Raw genomic sequence first — 23,884 nt, forward strand, 5'->3', positions numbered from 1 at the left:
ATGCACATCTGTCAGCACGCGGGACTGACACGTAGGCCTCCCGGTGACAGGGAGGCGGAAAAGAATACGAATGAATCCCCCTAACCCCCCCGCTCTCCCCCCCTCTCCCCCCCCCCTCGCCACCACTGTAATCTGAAGTCACTGCATCTTCTGTCACACGCCAGAAGGTCCTGCTGGAATTGCACAGAAGGCTGTTTGAACACTTTTTTTTTTTAGGAACCTCACTTATAACTACGGGGTTGCAGATACAAATCCCACTCAAATATTTGAACAAGGCAATTAACCTAAAAGTGTGAAATAACTGTAAAATGTTCAGCGATATGAGTATATCGCGTTGTGTTTTTATGTAAAATTATAAATGACTCGGTAAAAGAGCCTTCGCTAAGTGGCTGAATGTCGAGCTAATGGAAGGAGGTTGGTAGGACCCGCAGAAAGGGGAGGGGATGAAGAGGGGTGTCCTATTTGTGATTCCGTCCGTTGAGTTAGCTGTTGATTAGATATCCCATTCTGCTGCGCTTTCCTGGTTTGACTGGAGGGAAAGGATCAGTAGAAAGCGCATTGTGCTGTGGAAAGGGAAAGGCCTGGCAGGGGAACGGCGGGACTGGCAGGCTCGTTTAGGCTCCGAGACGAAGGCTGGAGCTTCGCCGCTAACGAGATTATTTGGCCGCGGCTCTTCAGGCGGAGAGGCGTCCCCGGAGGTGGGCGAGTTGATTTCATTACTTACCTGCATCACGGGCCGCGGCGCTAACCGAACGCCAGCGCCTTCGCCGGAAACGCCTTAAACACCGGACGCCTCTTTGGTATTCAACCGACGGCTTCGTGTTATTCGCTCTTTGACTTTGTCCCGGAACAAACGAAAGGAGACAGGGAGAGAGAAATAAATAGAAAGAGAGAGTGAAAGAGAAAGAGAGAGTGAAATACGGAGAGAGAGAGAGAGAGAGAGAGAGAGAGTGAAAGACAGAGAGAGAGAGAGAGTGAAAGAGACAGAGCGAGAGAAAGAGAGAGAGTGAGAGAGAAAGAAATAGAGAGAATGAGAGAGAGAGAGTGAAAGAGAGACAGAAAGACAGAGCCAGAGAACGAGAGAGTGAAAGAGAGACAGAGAGAGAGAGAGAGGGAGAGAGAGAGAGAGAGAGAGAGAGAGAGAGAGAGAGGACTGACTAGCCAAGCCTGTAGAATTCCTCTTCTGTGGCAGACCATTTGTTGAGGGAACACCAGTGAAACAAACGTGTCAGCCCTTTATTCCTGCAGCCCAGCGAGTGTGTGGTGTGTGGAGATGGCTTCAGCGGTTGGTTTGGGAGTGCAAGCGCGCATGCAAATATTTATTCATTCCATCCGTTCCTCTCACCGGCTTGGCCCTGTCTGGTCCAGGCCGTTTACGCTCCGATGGGATGTGTGTGTGTGTGCGCGTGTGTGTTACCTGTTTATTTATTCATCCATCCATTTTAGTCTTCGTCCCCAGAGGAAGTCATGAGTACTCGGGGCACGGTGCAGCCGAGAGATCTGCTCCACACTTTCCAGTTCACAGGAAACGCTACCTGGGCCTTCACCACTGGGCCACAAGTCAACTGCGCTAAAGGCTATTTCTCTGGAGCGGGCCCCGATAGCACTCAGCAGCCACTGACATAATGACTTTATTCATCTTTTGTACTCGGAGCGCGATAATGGACTATCGTCTGTAGGCGAAGTGTGATAATGGACTATCTTTCATAGGCGACGTGTGATAATGGACTATCTTCCGTAAGCGAAAGGCGGTAATGCACTGGAACAGAGCTTCGCCGTGTCATTGTGTTTTGGCAGCGAGGGGTGTATCCGCTGGCATGGGCGCGGAAAGCACAGGAAGCAGGTTCCGCGACCGAGAGGAGGGGAAAAATTTGACACACACCGCTCGAATCCAGGCAGGGCAATTATTCATCAAAGCCAAGGTTTAGAGCTTTGCGTTCACTGCGGTCGTTAAATGTTTTATGAGAACGGTCTCTGTGTGAAGACAACAGGGAAAGGGGCTGACCTTAGCTATTTATTCTTTTCACTGATTCTGGGTTCACAGGGAACGTTTGACACGATGACAGGGGAAATTATTTCACATTCAACGTCAACAACTGGAAATATCGATCAAACTATAGTTTTTTTACGGTCTCACATTGATTGAGTGCGGCGCTCCTAGAATGTAGATGGCCTTTCTCAATTATCATTCAATGATTTTCTTAAAACTGTAGTAGAAGCAAAAAAACAATCCATATTGCTTTAATGCGTTCTTGTTTATTGTTTCCTTTTCATCTTATAACAAACTCCATAAGCCTTAAAAACAAAACGAAAAAATCTTTAAAAATCTAACAACCGGAGAGCATTGTGTTCCAAGTTTATCACGCCATTCACGCTGGGGTAATCAGATTATTTATTTGGGGAAATATTCAGTTAATATAAATTCTGGGGTGACAAAAGCCAATTGTGCATGGTTTGCACATTAATACTGGATTTTAGAGAAGAAAACAAAACATGGATTACATTACAGTTATGTAGCTGACGCTTTTATCCAAAGCGACTTACAGTTAATTAGACTAAGCAGGGACCAATCCCCCCTGCAATGTGGGGTTAAGGGCCTTGCTCAAGGCCCAACAGCTGCACTGGTCTTATCGTGGCTACACTGGGGCTTGAACTACCAACCAGTCAAGCAACTTAGCGACTATAGTCTGCAGGATCACACACCATTTTTATTGTAACAAGCGTTAATGGACACAGAGCACCCTGTGACCCTAATCACACACTTGCACATATCTAACAGACACCAATCCATGCACGATCGCACATGGGGTTGGGGAATTCTTGCAGTCTTAATTCCCGGATTCTGGAGAGCCACAAGGTCTGCTGGTTTTCATTGTCACTCGTCACTTAATTGATCAATGAAATAAACTAGTTGCGCAGTTAACTCGCCTCATTCCGTTTATTGACTCTGAACAGGTCGCTGATTTTCAGGTGAAAACAAAAACTACTTTCCTGTGCCTCTACAGTACCAGGGTTGCAGATTGCAGCCAAGATTGAATGCGCATTCGTAATTCAAATGAAAATGAAACTTTAAAGTTTTATATGGAAATTAGCTTGGCTACGCTCTCACGGATGGCTATGTCACCTGACCCTGTCGATAGTTCAGCCATTTCATTACATCACATTGCATTACAGCCGCTCCTATCCAGACAAATGTACAAAAAGCAGACAGAATAAGTGTTTGCCTCAGGAATGCAGAAGTGCGATATCACCAAGAAGGTACAGAAGGCCCATTTGTAATCATTAAGTGTAAGGTTAGCCAAACAAACCAGGAAGCTGTGCTGTAAACAAAGCAAAAAGGCCGTTACACAGCTCTCCTATCTTTGCTATTTCTGTACCGCTATTATCCGCAAAAGAAATCCTAAAAGATGGAAAGGATACAGCTAAAGCGAGTCGGAGGAAGCATGGCGCAGTCTGAATCTATGGGTCTTTTGGGCAAAGACCAAGGGAAAGTGTAGAGATACATAATAAATCCATCGTGGATTCAGTTGAAATATTCCCCCTATAAAACATGAGCCGGAACATTGTGAACGGGAAGCTGTACAGCGTGTTTATTGGGTTTACATTAGTCCCAATTGAGCTTAACATATTCTTGAAGTGGTCTCTTGTGAAATGAGGGCTGTATATTGGCTGTAATTGCATCTTTTTCGTCCAAATGTGGAGAGAAATAGCCTCCTTTGGAAAAGCATAAACAGGATTTGTTTGCTAGACAACATTAGTAGCACGGTTTGCCAACCAATAGCTGTTTAAAATTCAAACTTATTTAATTCATTTTGCCTGTGATTGCAGGTAAGGCTGGTATGCAAAAGGTTTTCTCCTCGCTCCGACTTGTGTGGAATGTTGTCGTCCTCCGTTTGACTAGAGTCAAATCTGCATCCGGCAACAACAAGCTTTCTTATTTTGTTTGTTTTGCCATTTTTTGTTTTGTTTTGAAAAGAATTTGCCATACAACAGTAATTGGCATAGTCAGCCTTAGTTATCTTCACCAAATCCTTCTTCAATTCAATCGTATTTTCACAGTGTTTTACAGAGACGCTGTCACAGTCACAGAGATGCTTTATAGAAGAAACAGATAGGTAAATCGACTAGGCCTAAGACGTGAAAAATTGAGGGAAAACTCCCCTGTGGAGAAGAAAAACACTCAAACTGTGGTGAGAAAAGACATCGCAATGGGCAGATCTCTCAGGAGGACACTGGTTATAAAGGGGAAGCCCAGCCTCTGTTGGCCAGCCCGGTGTAATAGTTAGATTTAGACGGTAACAGCAATGTAAGGAGGGGTCAATCAGAGCAAACAATGAAATTGGCTGGACAGGCTACACTCTGAGGCAGTTAACCCGGCTGGTAAAACAGGCAGTCCAAGGCGAGAGAGGTTTAGTAATATACTCCTTCTTCCATCCCGTATGAAATTCAGACCCACTGTGTGTTATCTTAATCAAAGCCTGGACTTTTGCTGACATCTTCTCTCCGTTTGCTTCTCCTCCCTTGATTGGAGGTGACTGACACGACTGTTTTAACACTTCTTTAGCCTACTTTATTTCGCGCTTCATTAGCTCACGCTAATCATTGTTTCAGAAGACGCCGCGCTTCATTAGGGGCCTTGTTAAAAGCGGAGTGAGCCGTTTGATGAGGAGTGGCAGGCTGTCGCGGTTTTTTCGGCCCGCGGGGGCCACTTGGCGACAGGTGCGGCTCGCCGAAGCGGGCTGCCGTCGGGGAGCTCGTTACCCTGAAGGGGGCGGACGCTCCGTGGCCCCGCGCTAACCTTGCGGTGGGAAATCGATACGCTTCCTGAGTGTGCGTCAGTCACACGCCCCGGTACCGCAGGCCCGGGGAAGGCAGCTGAAAGGCCCGCTATGTCATTTCCACAAAGCGTTCCGTTGCTTTTCAACTGGAATGATGTCGGTGGCAAATAAATGCCTCAGTGGATCATGGTACTTGTAGTATTTAAGGTCTTGCACTGCCGCCTTGGTAACCTGGGCAACAACTTTGCTTAGCCTACTGAGCTGTTGTTACTGTTGCAGTTTCCATAAGCCTGCTGTAGGAATGCCAAGTACATCTGTGGTATTTATGCATGGTTTAGTTGGCAAAACATTAGCTAACTTTTCTTGTTTATGTCTAACCCCTCAAGTGAGTTATGAGTGTCCTTGAAAGATAGAAATACAAATCAAATCCAATCAAAATCCATCAGAATTTACAAGGCTTCACGTTCAAAATGGCTATTTACAGAATGTTAATGTTCATCATGGTTGATGCTCACATCATTATCGTTATAGATATGTCTATAGTTATAGTCCTTGATGTGGACAGGCCTTTCACCACCCAGGTTGCGATTAGAAGTAATGGAAGCCAGTGAAGAGATGAAGACAAACATAACTACGTACTGGGACAGGCAATGCGCTGCTTCCATAACCCATGGCCCATCTACACCAAGAACTATAACTATAACAATAAGAAAAACGATGTGAGCATCCGCACTGCTTCATAGTTATTGTCAAGGTTATTGTTCTTGGTCTGGGTGGGCCTTTACTGACTGCAATCATCACAGACTATCCTGTCCCTCTCAAAGTGTACATCATGGCTTCTCAAAAGTGTGACCACTTCTCTTGAATTGTACCCAGTCCATTCATCCCTGCTGAAATTGTACCGTTTACTCGATTCTTTCATTTTTTTTATTTAACAAAAGCTCTGTCCAAATGCATGAAAGGTTCTCAGAGAGATCATTTAGAACTGGGACCGCTGGCCAATCTTGCCCAATCTGCGCTCCCATTTCACCACCTTCCAATGCATTTCACTCACATCCCCAAACATTGGGCCTCATGCAAGAACATTTTCATATTGTCCAATTCTAAATACAAGAAAATCGGCGAATGTGCCGAGTTCTCTTGAATCGTTATTACAAGCGATTTACAAACAAATCTGTTCGTATGAGAGGTTCTTGCATGAGGCCCATTATGTTTTGTGCCCCTTATAGTCTCCAGGAGAAACAGCCAGGGAAATAACTGCTGCTAGTCTACCCTCATTTCTCAGTCTGTCCATTCTATTTTTTTGAATGCACTGTGTATGAACACACCCATTAAGAGAAGCTATTAATCAAACAAGAGAGCAATTGATTTTCACTCTGGGGAATACAGTGGACACACTTATGGTAGCTGATAAAGAGCATTTGGAAATAAAGGGATCGATGATTACACAGAAACCAAAATGGCTGACATCTAAATGACCTCCGTTCCGATGCCAGTCTTCTGAATAGACTCTCCTACTAGCGCGGGCCCTAGTGCTATAGCATGTGTCGGACTTTATGTCCTTCATTGTACGAACGCGATTTTGTTGGACTTTTTCAACCGTGTGACAGGGGTAACCGGGCATCTTTTGTTGTAACCCCTCTGAGATTCCATGGAATTAATGTTGAATGTTATCCTAAATAACAGGTCTGCACATTTTCATGGACCAAGTACACACTCACAGGGTTCATTGGCTTGTCTCCATAGGGGGGCCCATTTTAGTTATTTTTCAGCCCTCTACAGCAGGTGTGAACGCTCCTAGATTCACCACTTTGCCCCATGAAGAACCGTTGACCTGAATAGCGTTCCTCTGTGGAGAAATACAGGAGACTTTCAGAAGCCCTTTCTGCTGAGAGAGTACTCTCACATTGCCCTTTTCATTTCATTGTTTTTAACTGCGCTGTTCACAGTCTTTTAAGCAGGACTGGGAAAAATATATATAATTAAAATTTGTCCTTGTGATATGTAAATTGATAGCATGCCAGCGCGACAGCAAAACGTTCCGGATAATTTATTTATTTCCTTTTAGAGCTTTTAAGTGTTCCTCGTTACATATGCAGTCGTATTGTAAATCTCAACAGCCGGTTAATTTTCAGGACAGATTATACCAGTGTCAGAAGTTAACAATGAACGGCTGAAGGATTTAATGTTTTTTTTTTTTTTGTTTTTTTTTTTGGACAGAGGTCTTGTAGCCCTGAGCTCAAAATAAAGAAGCGCTTTTGTACCATAGAAGTTATCAGGAAGAGACAGAGAGTTTATAGATTGCTGCTGCAGGGGTGGGAGATTTAAGTGCTGTTAATGAGGTGAGGCTTCTTAATTTTGCCTCCCTGTTACTCAAAAGCGGATAAGGCGTCTGAGCTGACGGGGTCAGGGAAAAAGACTGATGAATCGTGGGGTTGTTGACGAGGGAGCGGACCCCAATTAGGAGAAAAAAACTTGAGATCTGAACGTCGTCTCTGACTGGCGTGGCTTTTGAACATCCTCGGAACAAAGGCCTCCTTGGCTTGAAGTGCCTCAGAGAGAAAGAGTGAGAGACGGAGAGAGACGGAGAGAGAATTTGGCAGTCCCCGAGCGTGCGCCAGTTGGGAATGCAGCCGGCAAGCCGAGGGCTGCCAGAAGGGAGAAATCACGGGTCCGAACAGACTCCCGATATCGCTTCTGAATGATTAAGGACGGCGCACGACGGTGTTGTAGTCATTAGGAGTCACGGAGCAAAGCCGAAACGGGGTTTAGCGCCATTTGATCGGACGGCCTCCAGTCACGCAGTGGAGAGCCTCCACCCCCCACCACCCCACGACCCCCCCCCCCGCCCCTGGGCGGCTGGCAGCCAGGACTGGCCCTGACATCAGGGTGCGCTGGCGGGCACCTCCGGCTGCCGGGCCCAGCGGGAGGCTTTGGACAGGAGCCGTACCCGATGCTGTCAATTAGGGTTAAAAAGCGGGGAGCGCCGCGGGGGGGTGGGTGGGGGGAGAGGTTCGGCTGAGTGCGGAGCACGAACCTGGCACCGCACCGGACTCCTGCTGCATAATGCTGTGGAACGACCGCAGAACCGCGCGGCCCTCCACGGTCCAGCCCGGGGCGGTCTCCCGTGGCACTAAACCCGCTCCGGCTCTGCGCCGTGACCGTCGTCCTTAATCATTCAAAGTGATTCCGTGAGGTGCTTCTACCCAGGGAGGTTTTTGTTCAGGAGATGTTCAAAAGCTATGCACTTTGACTTTCAGAACTCAACCTTTTTTTATTTTAATTGGGGTCTGCTCCCTTGTCAACAACGCCGTGATTCATCAGTCTTCTCCTTGACTAAACTACCCTGTGAGCTTAAACCCTCTTAAGTGCGCCCCTAGCTGTATACTGGACGCAAGCTAAAGCCAAGGCTCTCTGACCTTACCTGACAAAAAAGCACTGTCCACCTTAGAGCCTGAAACGTACGAAGAATAAAAGTCATAAAATGGCTTTTAAGACACCATGAAACAGAAGTAAGAGAAGCACTAGCTTCCGCCATATGACGTGTATGCTAACGTAAACAGCAAACGTTTGGGGGGCATTTGTGATGGACGGGGGGTCGACTTGATTGACGTCGGAAAAAAGAGAATAGCAACAAGTTGATAAAGTGAGGGGGAGGGGGAAGAACATGTGGCGCAGCATGAAAGGATGTTTATTGGAGAAAGGGTTGACAGACATTCAATCTGCACTATCGGTTCCAATGTTGATTCACGTACCCTGGTACACGATGATGTCATGTTACAAGTAAAATAGTTTTCCAGGGCATGGATGAAAAAAAATAAATAGCTGTGAACATACACATGTATTACAAGTATTCATGTTATGGAATGTATACTTTAAGACATGTTCGTATGGTTATGAAGAATTGACCAAATTCAGGAAAAAGTGAATTTTGATTCAGCTTGTCTTTAAGAACATTGCATACCCCCCTTAATTGCACGCCCACTAGCTGTGCACTGGACACAAACCTGACACAAGGCTCTCTGACCTTACCTGATGACACAGTCCACCTTAGTGCCTGAAATGTACAAAGAACTAACGGCATTAAATGTCTCCCAAGAACACCGTGAAACGGACGTTAGAGTCACCCTAGCCTCTGTGATATGACACAAACATTAGCAGAACAAGGCGTTTGGTGGGCATTTTTGAATTGCGGGGAGTCAATTTGATTTGACCTCACCTGCAAAGCATGGGCACAGTCCACCTTAGAGGTTGAACTACACAAAGAAGAAATGCCGTTAAATGACTTCACGAACCATGCCTTGAGGCCACAGGTTTCTCCTTTGCCTGACTCGGGGGAAGAAATTATTATACCATAATTAGCTGTGGACTCTGTTGTCAGCTCGGTGTGGTTTTAATGGGAACAGTCTGCATTTTGCGGCTTGAGAAACTTCATTATTTAATTCTCCTTTTGCTTGTGTGCCTGTAGTGGCATTTAGAATCGGTAAACACAACGCAGGTGATGCCATTTCCCTGGGGAACGTACTCTCGAGTACTGAAACATTTTAATTTTTGACCTTGTCTTTTATTTCAAAAGAAACGAAAGTAGAATGTTGATTTTTTTTATAGCTATGGCCATGATATTTTCAATGGATGTTAATCAAAACACTTGATTTCTGTGCTATCTGGGGATGTGTGCTGAAGTAAATTAATAAAAGAGGAAGAATAAAAAGGTAAATAATGTGACAGAGTGAGGGGGAGTTTAACTTAAATACATACTGAAATGGAAAAAGAAGGAGATTGAACATTACATATGAAACATATAAAGATTGTGTTTGTGAGAGAGAGACATGTTGATTGATATATGGACAGATTAGAGAGGAAGAGAGAAAGAGAGAGGTGGGTGTTAGTGAGACAGAGGGAGATATATATATATAGAGAGAGTGTGTGTGAGTGAGTGAGAGAAAGAGATAGAGAGAGAGCATGCCAGAAACAGAGGGACAATTTGGGAAGGTCTATACATGTAATCAGCCTATTTGTGTCGGCCTATACGTGTAATCAGCCTATACATATATGTATATATATATATTTATATCTTTTCATGCCCAAAAAGCATTTTGAATTTGAGAGAAAGAGGGAGAGAGAGAGGGAGAGAGTGAGAGAGAGAGAAAGAGGGAGAGAGAGAAAGATGGAGAGAGAATGAGATAGAGAAGAGAGCGAGAGAGAAAGAGGGAGAGAGAGAGAGTGAGAGAGAGAAAGAGGGAGAGAGAGAGTGAGAGAGAGAGAACGAAGGAGAGAGAGAGTGAGAGAGAGAGAAAGAGGGAGAGGGAGTGAGATAGAGAAGAAGAGGGAGAGAGAGTGAGAGAGAGAGGGAGAGAGAGAGAGTGAGAGAGAGAGAGAAAGAGAGAGAGAGTGAGAGAGAGAGAAAGAGGGAGAGAGAGAGAGATAGAGAAGAAGAGGGAGAGAGAGTGAGAGAGAGAAAGCGAGAGATAGACACCCTGGCATTAAAAATGGGGGGCCGTACCCCGTGCCTCAGCGGTCAGCGCTGACCCCCCTGACCCCCGCAGCGTGGCGGAGCGCAGACGCGGGGCGGAGGGGGCCGGATGGCTATCTGCCCCCCGGTCGCCACGGAGACGCGCGGCACGGAGCCCGGCGCACGTCACGCGCGGAGGTAGCCGGGCCCGGCGGGAAGAGAGAGAAGCCGCGGCTCTTTCATCTCGGCGGGTCGCCCGCGAGCAGTCAAGCGGGGCGCGAAAACAAACCAATACAGAAATAGCGGGATCCCGCCCCGCTCCCTGACCCCCCCCCCCAGCCACCCGCGCGTGTTCGGTGCGGCCGCCCCAGACTCGCCCGCGGGTGCCGCCGTCGCCGCGGAGACGCAGGGCGGCCTGTCCTCAGCTGCTTCCTCGCCGAACGTGATGTAATTACCGCCATGTTTGCTCCTGTCAGGACGACTATGGGCTCGCTGCCACAAAATCTGTAAAGTTAATGGCCTGGCTGAGTCCCCCTCCGCCCCCCCTCCCTCCCATACCGCCATTTTTCACAGAGGTGAATGGAGATGACCAGCGACTATGAGTCCCTGTAAACATCTGCGCATACACTCTGAAACACAATTGTAATATCCAGTGCTACTACTGTGTTACTTTCAACACATTTTCGTTCAAAGTTACTCCTTTTGTGTTACAAATACATCATTTTTGTGTTACTATTGCACTTCCGTATTACTTTCAACACGTTTTATGTCAAAGTTATTACATTTGCAAAGATACACCTTTGTGATACAAAGGTAGACATTTCAACAGACTGTGTCGATTGTAACACAAAAGATGTGTTGGCATTGACTAGACATGGCGGTGTATTCACAACATGAAATATAATGTTTGCACACTGCTTGGTACTTTAATAGAACAACACAACACAACTATTAAACCTAATGACTTATTAATGACTATTGAACTTTTTTGGGAGCGTCAAGCAGTGTGCGGACATTATCTTCCATGTGAATCACCCTGAACCCAGTACCCGGGTAGACTTTTTACACACTTTCAAGTCTTTCCTGTTGTATTAAGAATGCCACAGTACCTGTATGTGTTGTTTTTAACACATCCATTTTCAGAGTGTATCTGCACCTTCTACACCCTCTTACCTCAGGGGAACAGACAAAATCCAAGTGCAATGTGATATTGCACAAAAAGTCCCAGACTCGAGTTATTTTTATTTCTTCCTTATCTTCTTCTGCCTCTTCTCCTCCTTATTAATTTGTCTGCCGAGCGTCACAAATCCTCCAGTGCTCCAATTATTGCCCGTCCCCATTGGTCCTTTCTGCCTGGGCCTGCCCAAATGTATCTACTTCAGCCAATAATAACATCTGTTCATTGCGGCCAATTGCAGTTCTCACAGATGGGACTGTTCTCTATGTGCATCTTTAAATATTCACATTCTAAAACCGGTTTGCCTACCAAATTATTGATATGAAAACGATGCCAAGTTATAGCTTTTTGACCCCGTAAAGTACGTTCCTGAGGAGCTAAACAGGCGCTATTGGAAATCAAAGCTTCTCCGTGATCCACTGCAACCGACGTAACACTGGCCTTGCAGCTTTGCAGAATATAGAGGATAGGCTTCATCAGCGTGAACAGCTTGCCTTTCAAAATGTTTTCGCTGAGAATGTGTCTCAGATTTGATTTCCCTTCACTATGCAATGCCCAAGGAGGCAGGAAAAAGAAAATAAACTTATCAATCAAAAAGCACTAGCAGAAAAAGCGGTGAATATTTTAAAGGGGATTTGTGAGTATTTCACAGAGCAGTGATTGTTTTAAAATGTTGTTGATTTAGCATATGACACTTATTTGATGTGCCGCCAGACAGCGGAAAGTTAATACAAGGAGGGAGATTTTGTTGCCGTCGGAAACAGCCATGCGTGCAGTGACAACGCCAATATTTCTGATGGCACTCGGCAGGAAATGAAACGCGTTCAAATAGTTTGAGACGGAGAACAGGAGGTGGGAGTTCCCTGAAGGACAGATCCACTTCCCTTTCAGGCATCATCAATAAGTGGATAATTACACCATAGTGATTATGCTAATTAAGCCATGCATCTCTCCTCTCCCCTATCTATGTTTTTTTTCCAGGCATTATATGGGACTTCTATTCTGCAGTAGCATGCTATGTAATCATCGGATGATCACTGCGCGTTACGTAAGGATGGCAGTTTGAATGCTTGGCTCTTCTTCACACAGGGCTGTTTTTTGTTTGGCATTGATGAAGTCTAGTCCTGTCCATTCTCAAGTTTTCTATTTCCTGTGTTTCTGTAAGTGTCCTTGCGGCAGTGGCTTTTAGCACTAGACAAACAAAATTGAATTTTATATAATCGGATGATCTCGTGGCAATTTAATGGGTAGTGTTTAGTTGTCCGTTCCCATTAACGTTCTGTTAAGTGGTTTGATAATTCATTTGAATTTTGAAGACTTCATGTCTGCGCTACTATACTGAGTCATACAAAATCACATGTCTGATATATTAATGTCCTCAAAAAACCGCTATTTCTGAGATACTCCAACTACCCCGTCTGGCACCAACAATCATTCCACGGTCAAAGTCATTTAGCTCACATTTATTCCCCATTCTGACGTTTGGTCTGAACAGCAGCTGAACCTGCTTTTATGCATTTAGTTGCTGCCTCACGATTGGCTAATTGGATTTTTGTATTAACAAGCTGGTGTACAGGTCGACCTAATAAACTGAGTGTGTTCTCATCAATGTTGGCATAACACACCATGTGCCTATTGACGTAAATACTTATGAATTCTTATGTGGAGCTTATGAATGTGCTATGTGGTGCTTATGAATGAGTTATAGAGCTCCTTATGTCGGACCATTAAAATGAAGTGTGAGCGTTTTCTGTAACACTTCCCAACCATAATACTACTTCCCAACTTCCCATAACATATATCCATTCATAAATGCTTATGAACGATAATCCCAAAATGACAGAGTAAGTATAGCTTAGAGGAAGTGTTACCTTTCTTTCACTGCTACGCCTCCCCAAAAGTATATAAATGTGAGAGTAAGCTGCAAATATATAGGGAAAGGCACTGTGTAAAAATAATTATTCCTTCTTTATATTTTAAGTGGATTAAAATAATAGTGTTTATTAGTTGGCGGTGAATTAACTCTGTTTAAGTGGAAAATTAGCTTATGCGGTAAAATGTGTTAAAAATTGTCAGTTCATTACCTAAAAGCCACCAGAGACTTGCTGTATGAAAACTTACAACTGTGGGATTAGAGGGGAAAAGGGTGTAGACTGATGAAGCATGGTATAAATTTAAAAGGAAAATGAAAAGAAAATGTACAAAAGAAGGTGAATAACATGTGCCTCTCTGTAGATGTACAAGAGTAATCTCCTTTGACCTGGCTTTCTGAGCAGTAAGGCACATGACTTAACCAAGAGCTTTCATGGTTGAAGAACACGGACGCTTCCATTGCCCACCGAGTTTAGGGATTCAGTGTGTTTGACCGACTCTGCTTGTAGTGCAGCAATGCAGATGGTGTTCAGCACAGCTTATCCACCCCCCGCCCCCCCCCCCCCCCCCCCCGCTCCACTCCCACCCCCCCCTCCTCTTCCATCCAGAGTGAGAGCACACTGAAACGCTCCTGAGTTTCCCAGCTCTCTTGCTAGCTCCAGGATGCTAATGCTGTGTGGCAGGGCTGCCGCTCCACTGTCCGAATGCATCCATCATGTCTCCTCACACCGCCTCCCGCCTCCGCTGTCTCGCTTCGCGCGCACACACACACGCGCGCGGACACATGTACGCACACCACGCATACACACAAACGCACAGCTAACACAGACATATACACACCACGCATACACACAAACGCACAGCTAACACACACATATACACACCACACATGTGCACAAACGCAAAGCTAACAAACACATATTCACACCACGCATACACACAAACGCACACACGCACACAGACATATGTGCACACACCACACATACACACAAACGCACAGCTAACAAACATACACACGTGTGTACAAATACACACACACGTGCACACACCACACATACATACAAACGCACGCACATAACACACGCATACATACAAACATACATACGTACAAATACACACACGCCACATATTCACATAAACGCACACACGCACACATACATAACATACACACACGTACACACACATGTCCACACACCACGCATACACACACGTGCGTACTACACACACATATGCACCACACACACGCACACACGCATGCAGGTACACACATAGACACACTCACACAGATACACACAACGCACACACACACACACACCTCTGCATTTAACTGCAGGTTAATGTTAGAAGGAATGCACTATTTACTTCATGTTTTGTCTCGCATTTTGTCTTTGTTTGTTTGTTTGTTTGTTTGTTTGACAAAACTTTGCATCTTTAGAGCCGCAACCCCCATTTCGTCCTTGCTGAGACAAATGACTGTGACTGCCTGCAGTCCCCCATAGAGTTCCTCTGCAGCACACAGCCCAAAAATAATCTAAACCTGTATGAAACGCAGCTTTGAAGTCTTGTTTTGCAGGGACCGTTTACGCCATCTGCTTCCCGGTTTCGCTTGAAAAATAAAATGAAATAATAAGGTAGAAACGGATGAGGAAAATCGTTTTTCAGAAGTGAGAGGGGAGGGAATCGCACGGAGGCCGATGTATGTCGTTTGCCACTGTGCTTGGCATTGCAGGGAATACTCACCATGCATTAAACATTCCTAGACTGTAAAAGATACTCTGGGAGTGATTCCATTGATAACATACAGCACACACTCCCAAACTTTTTCTGCTGACTTTTTGCACAAACAGCAGATTGACATGGTCTATTTATTTATTTATTTATTTCCTTTCCTTTTAATATAGAGATTATTCACATACAAATACAATGAGCCTAAATCTGATCTCTGGATTTCACACTGGATGGGTGTGGTCCATTGGCCAAACTTAGCGAACGGTTCCTAATTGAGGAGCAATGCATGTTGGGTAGGAACCCATTTTTTAGGCAGCACGACTCTGTCTGACACTTGTAGGGACTACAACTTCCACATTCCCACAGGAAAATTCTGCGACGTCCACCACGAATGACGTCTAACTTGGTTCAGCCAATCCCGTAATGGCGGGAGCAATAAACGGTCCCGTATAAGAGCAAGACACGTTCTTGGGATCTCTCTTCTGGCTCTTCTGCTTCTTCTGTTCTTCTGCTTCTTCTCTTCGACGCACCCTTTTTGGCCAGTCGCTTCAGCTCATCTGCTCCGAGACTCGGACAGAGGCTGAATGCTGCACAGCGCACTACCAGGCCTACGGACACACCCAGTTACCTCGCGGTAACTACGTGGCCTATAGTGAGTGGAAATTGTTGTACGCGGAACGCTACATCAGTTTACCCCAATAAAGCTCAACAACGAAACAGCAACGAACTTTTACACCTGGAAAAGGACCAGCGGATCAGACGACAACGCTGCTAAGACGGGAACACCCCAGCCTGCGCATCTCTCCCGGACACCATTCACAGCACCATCGCCGCTTCTACGAGGACAGCATGTCTTTTGGATCCAGCAATGCGTATGGACTCAGTAAGAAAACAAACATTCAGGCATAGCCAGTGTTTAGTTTAGTCTTAACTGTTTTTGTGAATCTGTGTTTCAATATTTACCATCCAACCATTGTAATGTGTTTGGTTAGCTACATATATATGTACGTGAATTGATTCGCCGTCTTTTGCGCATATATAGAGTAAAACTACGCAAGTAGTCCCTTCTCACAGCTAACTCTAACTCATTACCACACCCAGAACTCTAGCGACACGCGCGCTTGCGCGCGCCACACACGCACACACACATACCCAACTAAATTTCCTTACTAACTTCCCGTTAGTTTATCTGTTATGTGTTTGTATGTTTGTTTAATAAATATATTTTATTAAACCCCGGTGTCCGTTTTGGAATCGCATAGACATGAGAGCCGAGTTAAAGCAGTCTTTCGAAGAACTTCCAACCTTCAGGTTATCGGTATGTTTAATCATTAAAATTGGTTATTTTAATTATTAATTAAAATACTAAATTTGTGGTTAGATATTTCTGATAATAGTAATTTTATGAGACTGATTACTTTTTGCAGTTATACTGCTACACAACGTTTAACTGGCGCCCCGGTTTCGTAGAGAGTAAAATCCCTGCGTTATTTGGCGGCCCGTGCGAGGACCCTACATAATTTGGAGTCCCGTGCGAGGACCCCTACATATTTTGGTGCCCCGTGTGAGGAAGACTAGCTTTGGCTCAAATTTCATGTCTTGTGACTTCATAACGAATTCCCCATCCTAATTTGGAGCTCTGCGTGAGAAAGACGAGCTTTGGCTCATGTCACGTGCCTCCAGAACGAATTCTCGGCATTCTTTCTCAGCTAAATTGCCACCAGTGCAATCTTTTGAAAATACCGCTAGATGTCACCCTTGTACCATTTTTGAAAGCCTGCATGAGCCGCTTTCTCAATATACTGCCCCCTCGTGTAACATTGTGGCATTACATTCGTAATCTTACACGGTAGTTTGTTGATTGGCATTTACCTTCCGGTATAATACGTATTATCAATAATAGTATTATTAGCCGCACTGTATTATTAATTATAATTACTTGGTCAAAGTAATTTTAATAATTAATTGAATTTTACATTTAAAACCAAATTTAATTGTAATTTCAACCAATCACATTCTGGTATTTAGGATTAATGTGATCAGCATCACAGTTCCTATTTTACGGTCTGAATATCCGCCATATGTTTGTTCATTTTGCTGTTGTTGCATTGCAGTACCGCTAGTGCAACTCGAGTCCCTGTGTGATGCTATAGCTACCTTGTACTATAGTTATAGAGAATATTCAAAGAGCGTTTTAAATTCTTTATCCTTCATCACAACTTGTATGTTGGATTGTGATATTGGGAAACAATTCATTGCCAACTGTTAGGAGCTCAAGGCCCTTGTCAAATTGTTAACTTCAAGAGTACCCTCTTAAGTTACTGATTTTAGCTTTTAGCTTTATTTGGCTTGAGATATGGAACCCATATCTATTGATGAGTACCTTTCCTTTTTAGCCCAAGGTTTAGCACCTGGCTACATAGCTTTCCTGAATCAGATGAACCTCACTGATTGTAGGAAAGAAATGTTCTCATTAATCAACGAGAAAGGTCACTCCCCCAACCATTCAAAAGACCCAATTCTAAGTTGTCTGGTCTTGAATTTTGCCAGACAGATTAGTCTTGCTCTTCAGAGCAACAAAAACTTAGACTCAGAGATGGCATACCTCAGAGGACAACACACCAGTGTTTTACTTGAGCTTCAAACTGTTGGCAAGAAAGCAGTACAATACTTGCGTGATCTGCATTCAGCCGAATCAGATCTTTGTTCCTACAGAGAGGAATTATTTCAGTTGAAGAGTAGATGCCACAAGCTACTGCATCCACTCTCTTCTGTAAGCCTGCTTTCTCAGGCTTGCCCAACTCCAGCTTCTCCTGCTTCCTCCTTACACCACAAGGCAGGGGAAGGGGGGTCACAAATTGATTCGGGTTTGTCAGATCCCGGTTCCACAACTTGCTCTGATGGACACTCGTCAGTCTCCTCAGATTGCAGTGCTGTTGACCACCCATGCAATGGTTTGCCCACCTCTTCCCTGGAGAGGGAAAGGGGGGACTCCATCCCAACGGTGGTCCATCTCCGCAAGGGAGAAACAGTCAGGCAAGTACAGGACTGCACCTTCCATGCCCACCCCTCTCATGAGGAGGTCAGGGAACCCTCCCGTGGACACGGTAGAGGAGATCTAACGTTATTAATTGGGCACACAAAAAGCAACGCTAATCCCGCTAGCTTTCCCTTTATAACTGAGAGGATAGGTGACAGCTCTGTACAGTACACTGACAGCGACAATTCATCTTCTGCCAACCATTGTGAGAATGACTGTTTTGTAGCTCCGCCCCCTAAACCAAACCGAGGACGTCGAGCTCCGCATGAAACGCATTCACATTCAAATGTGATTTCAGTCTCTCCTTCTCCAAACAGGCAAACTAGTGCAACTTCACATGGTCTTCGCTTTGAGGAGCTAGAGGCCATGGCGAAGTATGTCCACACATTTGACCCCAAGGACTCCGAATTTAACATTCAGAGTTACTTGAGAGAAGTTGACTACTGTCTCTCGGATCTGCCCAGGGCAACCGATCGAGAAAAGGTACGACTTGTATGGAAAACCTCTACCAGAGAGATCCATACATTTATGGAACAACTTCCACCACAGGTTCGTTCCAGCTATCCCAAGGTTTGTGAAGCGTTGGTAGCTGAGTACCTGCCACGGTTTGATCAGGCCACAGCCATGATCAAATCTGTGGAGGTTAAACATAGCCGTACAGAACGACCAAAAGACTTTTACCAACGACTTAAACATGCTTTTTTCCAGGGCAGAAACGGACCAGGCTTAGATGAAGATCAAGCCTTCAAATCCCTTTTTGTGCACAACCTGCACCCCTGTGTCCGAACTCATGTTTCACTGTTTTCAAGGGGCCAACACTCAGCCCTTGAATTAAGAAATGAAGCCCAAATGGTCTGGGACACTTTAAGGATTGTGCCCAGGAACGAGGTATTGGAAACAGCTAAGCACGTTGTTCCAACCAAGCCCGCCGGCACTTCCCAAGTTGCCCCATTAAAATCTAATGGCTCAAAACAACGGCATGTGAGTAAGTTCCCGGTTAAGAGCCACCGTGGTCGCTTCTCACACTCTGATTCCAGCCGGAATTGGAGAGAAGACCGACCCGGTAGGCCCAAGCCTCAGAGTCACCAGCATGACTCTGATAGGGAAGATACCTTGTCTGTAGAGAGCTTCTTCAGTTCCTCTGAGGACAACTAAAGCCTCTAACCTTTGTTCAGTAGTGTGTATGCCTTGAGTAACCACTCCAAAGAGCTATCTGGTCTTGTTCAACCTCCATCAAAAGACGTTGAATAAGACTGATCTATAGCCGTGGTCTCCTCACAGGCAGACTCCCAGCTGATGCTTTGACCACTTTCTTTTGCACACCTTTCCTACCAAAGGGGGGTGGCAAAATAAACTGGTAGTTTATAGCAGCCACTTAGATTTGCATGTAGCAGCAGCAAACGCAGATCGTAAGTAGGTACTGTAGAGTTAAATCCGACACCTGCTATAACTCATAAACGTTCATTGCTTCTTTCTATACCTACTGAACCATCGTAAAGTATTGCATGTAGAAACTACAGTGTAATCTTTACAAGTATATTGCCACACCCCAGTGTGCCTTACTCCACCTCTTCCCCAAGCAAGACAAGACCACTTGTGAGCTTACCACATCATTTAGAAATGAGACCACCTCTCCATTTCCTTCCTGATGACACAGCCATAAGGTTAAGCTTGGATACAGAAAGCTGCCCTAATTTGAAAATGTCCCCACATATTTCAGATGACAACCCTCGTCAGCAACCTGACTGTAGGGACTAGAACAATTGGTCAGTCTGAACAAGACTTCCAAAAAGACTACAGCCTCTCCATCCTAGACCCCTACATCATCTGAAAATTTTCATGGCTGGGTCATTCCTGTTGGTGCTCCACCTTCTGGACACCATCCAATAACTAACAAAACACCTGAACTAACAAAACGACTAACCCTTTCACCAAGGTTTCTTTTGTTTTGTGACAATGTATTCACTGTTCGACCTTAGTGTTTCACATTGTTTGTATCATGTGTCTTAGACCAGTTTAGTTAATTGTTGATAAATGCCTGGATGTTTGTCAGTCAATTGTGAACTGTGTTACCGACCCAACGTACTTGACCTGTGGACTGTGAACTGACTTTTATGCTCTCAAGGAACACTGGCTTCAGCCGCATCCTGAGACCACAGGGGGGATGTAGGGACTACAACTTCCACATTCCCACAGGAAAATTCTGCGACGTCCACCACGAATGACGTCTAACTTGGTTCAGCCAATCCCGTAATGGCGGGAGCAATAAACGGTCCCGTATAAGAGCAAGACACGTTCTTGGGATCTCTCTTCTGGCTCTTCTGCTTCTTCTGTTCTTCTGCTTCTTCTCTTCGACGCACCCTTTTTGGCCAGTCGCTTCAGCTCATCTGCTCCGAGACTCGGACAGAGGCTGAATGCTGCACAGCGCACTACCAGGCCTACGGACACACCCAGTTACCTCGCGGTAACTACGTGGCCTATAGTGAGTGGAAATTGTTGTACGCGGAACGCTACATCAGTTTACCCCAATAAAGCTCAACAACGAAACAGCAACGAACTTTTACACCTGGAAAAGGACCAGCGGATCAGACGACAACGCTGCTAAGACGGGAACACCCCAGCCTGCGCATCTCTCCCGGACACCATTCACAGCACCATCGCCGCTTCTACGAGGACAGCATGTCTTTTGGATCCAGCAATGCGTATGGACTCAGTAAGAAAACAAACATTCAGGCATAGCCAGTGTTTAGTTTAGTCTTAACTGTTTTTGTGAATCTGTGTTTCAATATTTACCATCCAACCATTGTAATGTGTTTGGTTAGCTACATATATATGTACGTGAATTGATTCGCCGTCTTTTGCGCATATATAGAGTAAAACTACGCAAGTAGTCCCTTCTCACAGCTAACTCTAACTCATTACCACACCCAGAACTCTAGCGACACGCGCGCTTGCGCGCGCCACACACGCACACACACATACCCAACTAAATTTCCTTACTAACTTCCCGTTAGTTTATCTGTTATGTGTTTGTATGTTTGTTTAATAAATATATTTTATTAAACCCCGGTGTCCGTTTTGGAATCGCATAGACATGAGAGCCGAGTTAAAGCAGTCTTTCGAAGAACTTCCAACCTTCAGGTTATCGGTATGTTTAATCATTAAAATTGGTTATTTTAATTATTAATTAAAATACTAAATTTGTGGTTAGATATTTCTGATAATAGTAATTTTATGAGACTGATTACTTTTTGCAGTTATACTGCTACACAACGTTTAACTGGCGCCCCGGTTTCGTAGAGAGTAAAATCCCTGCGTTATTTGGCGGCCCGTGCGAGGACCCTACATAATTTGGAGTCCCGTGCGAGGACCCCTACACACTGTTCAACATGTGGGCATTACATTACAAAGGGACTGATCAGCCATTGTGGGGAGGGATTCAATCACAAGTACAGTACAATAGTCAAGGGCGGGCACTTGAGAGTTGTACCTATTTTTTACTATTCTTCTTTGAATTACTGAAACATTTGTAAGTAAAAGCACCGCAACCTTCGGTTACTGAAAGAGTGTTGTCGCTTTCCCCTCTGCCTATGTCTTGCGGACAAAGGGCTTTTTTGTCGAGGACCTTGAACCCAGTGATCTCTCTGTTGTTATGTTGCAAGGCCAGCAGCCTCCTTAGACCTGGCAGGTCAATACACCCCCTATAGGGGCAGAACCATACCATCTACTATGCTGAAACCAACACGTGAAGGTGCATTCAATGAGAATAAAAGACACAATATTTTTGAAACTGTGAAACTTGTTTTTGTCATCCAGGACACTTGTACAATGTCAAAAAATGTAAATGCTTTAACTTTAAAGTCTTGAATCAAGCTTCTTTCCGTCGACTCTCTGGGGGATGGAAGGAAAATTCATATCCACCCGGCTTGCTTTGCTCATCACAGTTGTGTACAGACTTTGATGTCTGTCTCTGAGTTCATACAGCTCATACGAATCCAGTTAGCGGTGGTACAAAAGCACAAGGCCAAGACACGTGGGAAAGAGTGGAAACATTCTTCGGGAGGAAGAGAAACATCGCGTTTTCTGAACAAGAACCGGAGATCTTGGAGATGGGGGTCGTCGATAGCCTGCCAAGGCTAAATCGGCGACGTTGAACTGCGATCGAAAGGTCTCCGATGGCGAACTCTTGAAAGGAGGAAAAAGCACTGCAATTCGAGCTACTGGAGGCGTCAGGAATAGGTGGGGATCTCCAAATATAATGAGATGTAATGTCATGTGTAAGCCGGAAGAATTTATCCAGCAAAGCATTCAACCTGAACACATAGTTGGTGTGCATGATATTTCACACAATGAAAGTAGGCCATGTCAGAAACATTTAGTATGGTTTTGGTTGTTGTTTATTTAACCAGTTGGCGGGCATTCTTCCCATTTACAGTGTCATCAGCTAAGCGCCAATCTGATTTGGCACCTTAAAGAATTCCACTGCCACCAGCAATCAGGCAGTTCAGGGGAGCTGTGCAATTCTCTGAACTTGTGTAAGCTTGTTTTTTTTTTCCCGTTATGTCAGGTTATCTTCCAAAACACAAATACAGTAAAAGCTGCTTTCATTCACACCTCTTTTTGAGGTTGACCAAGAGGCTGATTCAACAATATTCATTGCAAAATTACTTGTCATTTCACAAGGGATTAATTTTAATTTTGTGCACACATAATGGTGCGCGAATGATAATGGTTGGAAAAAAGGACCCATTCAGCCACAGATGAATCGGTTGAATGACCAGCAAATGGACCCCTTTAATATTTCCTGGAACAAATTACAATGCCCAATTCAAAGAATTTGACTATTTCTAGTGAATGATTTTTATTAAAGTAACACAGTTGAGTGGCAAATGAATGGAATTAGGTCTAAATATTTGTCTCCGTACAAAGGAATAGCCTGCCCTCTCTGTTAACCTGAAGAATACTCTCTCGGCCGCATGCATTGCATGGCTTTTGAATAGGTGCTCCTACTCACTGCAAGGATTCAGGTAATCTTCAAATAAAATTCTAATTGCAAATTTTAATTCGCGATCACCTCTATGAACCGAACGCGCCCTGTATCGAGGACGATCGGAATGAAAACTCCCAGTTTTAAAAGCTGAACTTTATGTAGAAAAATAAGAGCATTTCAAAACGCATGAAGCAGGTAGCACACAGTCGCCATTCCCCAGGTAGAGCAGCTGCGCGTTTTCCGCCAACCGCGGGTGTTCCGTGAATCCTACATGGGTTTTTTTTTCTTGGTACTTTTGGCGGATTAATGGGTACAAAAGCTTTGCGGTACTTTTGTGGTTCACTCACCGAGCAGCCGCCGCAGAGCGCTTTTCAGCCCGAGCCGGGAAGGGTGAACCTCGCTACGCGGCGTGTGCCGAGAGTGGCCCCCCGTTTCCACCGCGCTCCCGTCTGCGTCCGCCGGCACGCCCGGCGCAGGAAGTGCATTAGCGGCCGAGGGCAAGGCGGGAAGCGGAGAGCACGGAGACGTGTTGGCAGAGGTGACACGCGCTCCACCTAGGAATAGCAAATGTGTGCACTTGTTCAATTATTTATTTGGCCGGCGTTTCTTTCTGCTCGCGCTCGCTCTGCCTCCGACATACTGTATGTCAACATGCTAATGCTTAAACAGGTTATCGATCAGCTGGCGTCGGGCGGGAAATATCGCAACATCATTACCGATCCCAGCCAGTCCATTACTCGTAAAGCCCACGGGATCGATGCTGACACGCGGTACAGCACAACATCGGAGGACTATGTCTAAAAGACTGAACGTATCATTATGCTATATTTCTTTTCAGAACGTATTG

General features: G+C 45.0%; 1 protein-coding gene across 1 annotated transcript in view; it reads left to right on the forward strand.

Moving 5' to 3' along the window:
• Positions 1-3,231: 3,231 nt before the first annotated feature.
• Positions 3,232-23,884, forward strand: part of kirrel3a (kirre like nephrin family adhesion molecule 3a) — a 132,651-nt gene continuing 111,998 nt past the window's right edge. The window contains exons 1-3 of the mRNA XM_061249458.1: positions 3,232-3,258; positions 10,325-10,428; positions 10,570-10,672. Of these exons, the coding sequence (XP_061105442.1) occupies positions 3,232-3,258; positions 10,325-10,428; positions 10,570-10,672 (234 nt within the window). The remainder of the gene's footprint in view (positions 3,259-10,324; positions 10,429-10,569; positions 10,673-23,884) is intronic.

This window comes from Conger conger, chromosome 7, assembly GCF_963514075.1.
Source record: "Conger conger chromosome 7, fConCon1.1, whole genome shotgun sequence".
Taxonomy (NCBI): Eukaryota; Metazoa; Chordata; class Actinopteri; order Anguilliformes; family Congridae; genus Conger; species Conger conger.